This window comes from Diplotaxodon limnothrissa, linkage group LG15, assembly GCF_057381915.1.
Source record: "Diplotaxodon limnothrissa isolate DT_005_m linkage group LG15, D_limnothrissa_male_GT1.1, whole genome shotgun sequence".
Lineage (NCBI taxonomy): Eukaryota > Metazoa > Chordata > Actinopteri > Cichliformes > Cichlidae > Diplotaxodon > Diplotaxodon limnothrissa.
The window spans coordinates 2,106,770-2,114,768 of NC_140610.1; the positions used below are offsets into that span (position 1 = coordinate 2,106,770).

At 48.1% G+C, this 7,999-nt stretch overlaps 1 protein-coding gene across 1 annotated transcript; it reads left to right on the plus strand.

The window, feature by feature from the left end:
* Window positions 1-230: 230 nt before the first annotated feature.
* On the plus strand, window positions 231-6,720 carry flrt2 (fibronectin leucine rich transmembrane protein 2). Its single transcript, XM_085373083.1, has 2 exons — window positions 231-946; window positions 3,262-6,720. Exon 2 carries the CDS (start codon window positions 3,716-3,718, stop codon window positions 5,696-5,698), a length of 1,983 nt encoding a protein of 660 aa, XP_085229209.1. The 5' UTR covers window positions 231-946; window positions 3,262-3,715; the 3' UTR covers window positions 5,699-6,720.
* The last annotated feature ends 1,279 nt before the right edge of the window (window positions 6,721-7,999 follow it).

A 7,999-nucleotide genomic window follows, 5' to 3' on the forward strand; every position in this document is an offset into this window, starting at 1 on the left:
GCTTTTATTTAGCGGGAATGTGACTCCAGGACTAATTTCGGAATTTTGTGATTAAAATGAAAGTGTGTGTGTGTGTGTGTGTGTGTGTGTGTGTGTGTGTGTGTGTGTGTGTGGTTGGGGAGCTCGGATCTGACATCAGTGGCGAGGGTTAAGGTAGGCCGGGCAAAATAGCGTGTGTGGGGATAGAGTGTGTTTGAGAGACAAACTATTTTCTGCAGTGTGAGGGCAGCGGGGAGGATCTGTGGCTTAAAGCCATCACGGAGCCGCTCTGGAGGAGATGCATTCTTTATTCTGAGGAGGGGAGGAGGGACAGGAGAGAGAGAGGGGGAGAGAGAGAGAGAGGTGAGCGGAGAAGGCACGTCGCACTATCAGCTGAATCCATCTAAGAAAACAACTCGCAGGGAGTCCGGGTCTGAGCTGCGCCAGGCACTGAAAGGCAAGTCTGACCTCCCCACCAAAAACAGCGCACAGGACGGACGCAGCTGGCCGTCATGGCCCGTGGCGGATCAGGCGGCGGACAGTTCGGCGAGTGCGTCCTCACCGTTCGGCCAGAGTGTGGAAGGCGAGAGAAGTGCCCCCTGCCGCTGTCTCCGGTGCTTTTGCGCCGCTCACGGTGTTGAGTCGAAGCGGAGGGAGCTCTCCTTTTAGAAGCTGGGAAAACGCAGGAGAGAAAAAAAAAGTACCGACGGCAGTGCGGACGGACTCGCAGCCACATCCGAGAGACACACACGGGGAGGCAGAAGGGGACATAACCCATGCGGGCAAATATGCTCCTCCGTAGAGTCGCCGGGTTCGAGCTGCTCGTAGGAACCGACTCGCACAAACGTCGCCGAACAGAGCTTTACGCACGGGTTTGCAGCAGGACCGCATGAAGGACGGAGGCGTAAAGACGGGGGAAAAGTTGACTGCGGTTGCGGGGTTTGCGATGGATAAAGGCTCAGCAAAGGTACGATGGATGCTTTTCGGTCAATAATGAAAGTGTGTGTTAAAATGCAGCTTTACATCGGGCCCGGGCTGCGTTTAAACGAACCACTTTTCACTCGAAATTCATTATTCCAGCGCAGAAAGCGTAACCGAACCCACATCCAGCAGAACTACGTATGGTAAGGAAAGGCGTTCGGGTTCCCAGACACTTTTAGAGAGAAAAAGCAAAGGAACAACGGTTGTTCAGTTTATATTTGTGCGGTTCATGAGACATTTCATCGAGTTTTTGGCGCTAACAAAACACGCAGCTCCACATTTTTCCCACTCGAGTGAAAACCTGAGTTTTTTTTTTCTTCTTTTCCTCTTTCTTTTTGTAGAGGGGCTTTCACCCTCTGTGCACTGCACGGTTTTCGACCCCCCCCCGGTTCCCCGCTTTGAAATAATTCATTCAAATGAACACCGCTCACTGGGCAGCCTTTGAAGTGTACCTGATCCGCCTCTTATCGCCTCTTAAATACCTTATCCATTTTTAAACTTTTAATTGCGTTTCTGGGGCTAAATCCAGTTCTAATCGGATTGTCCTGGCCACATATCACAGCGTTCATCTGGTGGTGAGAAACTGTGCTCCCTGGGCTGAAAATTAAATTAAAAAGAAAATCAAGACGGAAAAAAAGCAGAGTGTTGGTGGGGTAGTTTTTTCTCTCCTTTTTTATCAAGCCACTGCAGCTCATTGATCTGTGTTTCTTTGGTGGTGTTAAGTAAACTCGACACTGTGCTTCTTTGAATCTGGATTCTTGGTGACATTTTATTTATGCACCTATCGTAATCTTGATGCTGCTGCCTTCTGCTGTTGATTCTGTCGCTGTGGCAGCACATTTTATCACCTCATGTGGTTGCTTATCCCCACCACCACAAGCTTATTTGATTAAATTTAGCTCTTTCAATTTAGAAAAGTAGATCACAGATGTGTGTCAGAGGATTGTTTCTCCATCCCTGCCACAAAGAGCCCATGCGGGCTTCCATCTAGTCAACAAACAAATGGAGGAATTTAAGGAAGCGGAGCCATGAAGGCGTATAGATTTCTTCTTCTTTCTTTCCCCCCTCCTTCTACTAAATATAGCTGCTTGTCTGATATACCAAGTCTGGATTTAGTTGTTTAACACGGCCCCTAAACTGAACAGATTCCTCTGAGCTCGCTGAATGATGAGGGGCCCCATAACCCTGCAAGGCTCCTTAATCCACAGTCACGGCCGTTGCAGTGCTTAACATTCAACCAGTCGTTCCCACCGTCGTGTGTCATCCAATGCTGACTTCGGGTGGAGCTGCAGTTAAGCTGAAAGCTACCTATGGTAAGGAAAGGGGGGGGGGGGGGGGGGGCAGGGAAATATTTGATGGCTCATAAAAGTTGGAATAATGGATTTTAGGGAGGGGTGGTCTACTGTAATCCAGTGGCCTTGTGCTTCACTGCAAACCTCTCCGAGGTGGAAAAACAGCCTGTATCGATCATTTGTTGCAGGTGGAGGGGCTAAATTATTTTTCAATCCCATTTCTTTTGACAGCTTGTGCTTGTCACTCCATCCGGGGCGCGAGGGGAGCTGATATGCAGCGCCTCTGTTCCTCGATTGCCTCGTCTTTGTTTTCCAAACATCCACAGCCTCAAAATCTCCAGTTTGGCCACGTTAGGTTCAGGCCTTGCACGTAATAACGAGCTCTTCCTCGGGCCACCGGCAAAAACAATTGGCTGTGTTTACTGTAAGCACTTGTGTGTTTACCCGTGTACCTCTGCTCGAGAATCTGCTCAGGCAGCTGGGAAGCAGAAAAGAGGCTGTTGCAGCTTGTTTTCTGTTCGGCATTGTTTTCTTTTCCCAGGAAATATCCTCCGTGTCCATGTTGGCACACAGACAGCTCATATCTTTATTAACCTCGCCTCTTTTTAGCATGTTTTCCATTAAGCAGCGGTGATGTTGCTGAGAAACCCTGTGAATCCACGAGTGTGTGTCCTTGCAGTGCTCTATTACCGCCTTTGATAGAGCGCACGGGATAAAAGCCTTCTTTATGTCTGTGAGACCGGATGTGCAGGAGCTGTTCAGAATATTTATCAGACTCTTTTTTTTTTTACATAGTCAGTGCATAATTCCACAGTGCAATGTTTTGTGCCTCTGTCTGTCTTGGGAAAGAAGGGAAGAGTGGGAGCAAAATGGAAGTCAGTTGGTATGTGTTTGTATTTTAAATAAAGAGACAGAGGGAAAAGGGAGGCCCCCTATTTTTCTTTTCTTTTTTTCCGAGAACAGGCCACCTCTGAAAATACTCATCTAGCTTCTCTTTGTTTTCCCGCAGGTCTCTGGATCCAAATGTCACCCCCCTTGGACTCTGCCCTGGTCTGGGACCAGCAGTGTGTGACGGACAGGCAAGCGGAGCCTGCGGTGGCACTCAAATTGGCCCTGGCTGAGCTCTGCATGGAGCAGCGAGAGAAGAGTCCTGCTATGGTCTGATGTCTCAGCATGGATGGAGTCAGTCGGAGGCCTGGCCACCACTAATGAGACCATCGCTCTTCGGCTGAGGACTAGCATTTACAGGATTACTCCCACAGTTTCCTGCTCTTTTCCCAGCTAACTGCATCATTACTTAACAATCTTAGTTGGACTTTTTTATATATTTTCATGGGTCTGGTTTTTGGTGGATATATACGTCATTTGCCTCTCTGATTTTCATTTTTTTATTCCCTCCCGCCAGTTTTTTTTTTTTTTTAATTGTTGGTTTGCCTTTTTTCCCCCCTGTTTGTTTTTCCACTATGGAGTTTCTGGCTGGACCCTGGAATAAAGATTGGGCTTCGTTCTTGCAATTTTGGTTGACTGTCATCCTAAGCCTCCAAATGCAATTCAGCCCAGGTGCCTCTTGTCCGCAAGAGTGTCGTTGTGACAAAGGGTTTGTGTACTGCAACGAACGCAGCCTGACATCAGTGCCTCTGGGGATACAGGAGGGCTACAAGGTCCTCTACCTCCACAACAACCAGATCAACAATGCTGGTTTCCCTGTGGAACTTCACAATCTGGTCTCCGTAGAAACTGTGTACCTGTACGGCAACCAGCTGGACGAATTCCCTGTGAATCTGCCCAAAAACACCAAGGTCCTGCACCTCCAGGAGAACAATATCCAAACAATCTCCAAGGCAGCTCTTGCCCAATTGACTAAACTAGAGGAGCTACACCTTGACGATAACTCCATCTCCACAGTAGGGGTGGAAGAAGGGGCCTTCAGGGAGGCGGTAAGCCTCAAACTCCTCTTCCTCACCAAGAACCACTTAAGCAGCGTTCCCATTGGTCTTCCCGAAGACCTGAAGGAGCTGCGGTTAGATGAGAACCGCATTGCTGTCATTGCAGAGGAGGCCTTCCAGAATGTGACACGTCTACAGCGCCTCCTGCTGGACGGGAACCTGCTGACAGATGAGGGCATCGCACCAGGGACCTTCCAGGACCTGGCCACCCTCCGTGAGTTGGCTCTGGCCCGCAATTCACTAACTTTCCCCCCTCCTCTCTTGCCCAGCCAGTCGCTGGTCAAACTTAGCCTACAGGAGAACCAGATCGACCAGATCCCCGTGGCGGCGTTTGCGGGTCTAAACAGGCTGGAAAGACTGGATATCTCCAGCAACCAGCTTCAAACTCTAACACAAGGTGTGTTCGATGGCCTGTCCAGCCTGAGGCACCTCATAGTGCGAAACAACCCGTGGCGCTGTGACTGCACCGTAAAATGGGTGGTGGTGTGGCTCAAATCGCTGCCTTCCTCTGTCAACGCCCGCGGGTTTACGTGCTCGAGTCCGGAGAAGGTGCGTGGCATGACAATCAGAGAGCTCACGCTGGATATTATTGAGTGCCCCATTCAACCCGACCAGCCGCCCTGGCCCACCCTCCGCTCCACACCCCCTCCCCCACCCACCACCACCCCTGTCACCACCATGATTTCCACCCTCATCACTTCATCCATCCCTTACTACTTTGACTCCCCCTCCCCCACGCTGCCCCCCTTACTTAACAACCCTGCCGGACCCCTGCCTCCTTACGAGGACCCTCTTCAGATCTCCTTCCACGTGGTCAACTCCACCAACATCGACGTGAGCTGGGCTTCCTACTTTACTGTCACCGCCTACAAGGTCACTTGGGTCAAAAGGGGCCAAAGCCAAATCAACGAAGGAATGCAGGAGAGGACGGTGAGCGGGGACCTGCGGCGCATCAGCCTCACCAACCTGGATCCCCGGTCTGTGTATCGGATCTGCGTGCACGTCCTGGACACCCTTAATTCCTATAGGCCTGGGGAGGATACTATATGCTCCGAGGCCAGGACCAAGCCGCCAGTGACCACCAAGCCTCCGGGCAGAGAGCAGGCTCCTCAGGACAGCATCAGCTCCACGCTGCTAATGGCTGGGATCATAGGAGGGGCTGTTCTTATCGTCCTGGTTACGCTGCTCAGCTTGTTCTGCTGGCACATGCACAGGAAGAACCGGTCGTCTTCGACCAAGTGGAAATACAACCGCGGCAGGAGAAAAGACGACTACTGCGAGGCTGGAACCAAGAAGGATAACTCCATTCTGGAGATGACTGAGACCAGTTTCCAGATAGTGGCGCTGAACAATGAGCAGCTGCTCAAGGGAGATTTCCGCATCCAGCCCATCTACACTCCCAACGGGGGCATTGGATTTAGAGACTGTCACCTCAGTAACAACAGCATAGCCTACTGCAAGAGCAGCAACGTGCCCAGTACAGAGTTCTGCCACACGTGATGCTGCAGACACTCAGTACAGCAGCATACACACACACACACACACACACACACACACACACACACACACACACACACACACAAAGCAAAGCAAAAAGACTTGCATAAACACACACACACTGTTTGTCTAGACATTGAAAAATATAAAAAATTATAGTGAAATATAACTGTATTATATATATTTCCAAGTTCTGTCTACGATGTAATTTATACTGTGGATAATAATGTGGGATTCTCTGCTATCTTTTTTATTCCTAGAAAAACAGATACAAGTGTTTCTTTTTTTTTATAACCAGCAGGGTTTTGGAAGTTGTTTTAACGGTCAGTACTGTACATGAACATGGATTTGTACAATCACGGCACCCTGGGTGTAGCTTCTGACAAAAAAAAAAATTGCTGTCAGCCTTGGAAATGTTTTTTGGGGGAGGGGGCGCTTTAGCAGGGCTGGGATCCTTTGCTAACCACAGAAGCAAAAATAGGACCTTTTCACACTTTGAAACCCTGCAAAAAAATCAAAAGAATAATAAAAACACCCTCCCCAGAACAACACAGCAGACGGGGAAATCCAAACACTGCTGATTAGAGGAAATATGGCGCTGGTTCAGTGACGGTGTGTTTAAAAAGGAAAAAAAGAAAACGTGAGAATTGAAGTGCACGTTCTTATTAATGGCAGCAAGGCAGGAAATGAGCAGAGGTAGGCGGTGGTGGCGTGTGACGGGGGTTGTGCACGGCCATGCAGGTTGGGAATATCATCGGTGTTGTTGAAAAGCCTGGGCTGAAAGTTCCTTGACACTAAAAGCATCTTTGTTCTGTTTGTTTCCAGGTAGAATTGGTGGGTTTTGGACAGCTCTGGAAAAATTATTGTTTCTAAAATCATGCTTGAATGTGCTGATTCTTGCTGATCCTTTCCTTTCGAAGAAACATTCGTTCGCTCAGCTTCTTTCCCCCCCAAATGTTTTGGCCAGTGAGGCCACAAGGGGGCAGTTTTCCTCAGCGTTTTGTGTGTGTGTGTGTGTGTGTGTGTGTGTGTGTGTGTGTGTGTGTGTGTGTGTGTGGTACATAGACAGGCCAGAGAGATCACTTTACCTCCACCATTTCCCCCGAGCCCATTACCCAGACAACATTACTCATGCTTGAACAGCATTGTGTCGAGTATTTTTGCTCATTGGGCTACTTAATGATGTGGAATCATTTAAAACTAACAGTGTTTCTGTGTTTGCTGGCTAAATGATATGGATTTTCACCACTCCGGTCCATTATGAGATGATTTGTGTGTGTGTGTGTGTGTGTGGAGAGCATGATGAATTTTGATATGGCTCACACATAACACTAATTATACAGCCACTTATCTCAACCTTGTCCCATCGTCCATTAGACTTTGTGATAAATTAGGAAATTACAACAATGGACTCGCACCCCGCCCATGATCGCACACTGCGCTGTGACCGAGCGCTTCATCTACCTTCTCATTATTTATCCTTTTGTCCGCACTTATAGTGTGGCCTTTTTCATTCACGCTTTGCTCAGCCAAAACAATGCAGCTGCTCACTTCACAACAGCATCTCTGAGAGGATGATTGCCACTCTGTCTGCCTTCCCGTGTCAGCGTCCAACTCTTCGCTCCGATCTGTGCACGGCTCAGTTAAAACGCTTTCCCTGCCCTTCAGCTTGTAAGCGTTGGTGGCTTCTCTTTGCATCGAATGTGAGGGTGCCAGTGTGAGGTCTTCATTATGCACCTCTTAAGGAAGCTTTATTTGATTTGACAAGATTTTATTTTGAGGGGCCAGGCTTAAAGAGCTGCTTCCCTTTTCTTTCCCCCCTTCCCATAATCCTCAACCAAAAAAGGGAGAGAAATATGTAGGCCTTATTTTCACATGGCTGCCCGAAGCTCATGCTGAGAGGTAGTTTTTAACTCTTTGCGAGGCACACAGATTCAGCTGTTCAAATGCACTGTACCCGACAGAGTCGGCACAACCTAAGATCACTTTTTACAATTCAGAGATTTTTTTAAGGGCTCGTGCGAAGCGTTGAGATTAAAAGTAAGCGCTCTTCCTATGACTCCAGCAATAGCTCAGTTTGTGATAAATTGGCCTGTTTGCAATTCCAGTGCTTAAAATCTGTTCAACCTTTAATTGAATACTTTAATGAATTAAATCATCCATCTTAAAATGTAATTTAAGGTCACCCTAAAATTATTTTTACGTATTGAAAATTCATTTGTTTTTTAGATGGAAGTGGTAATTTCTTTTTCAAAGATAAAATCTCTGTCATTAATTTTTTTTTAATGACAGAGATTTTAATGA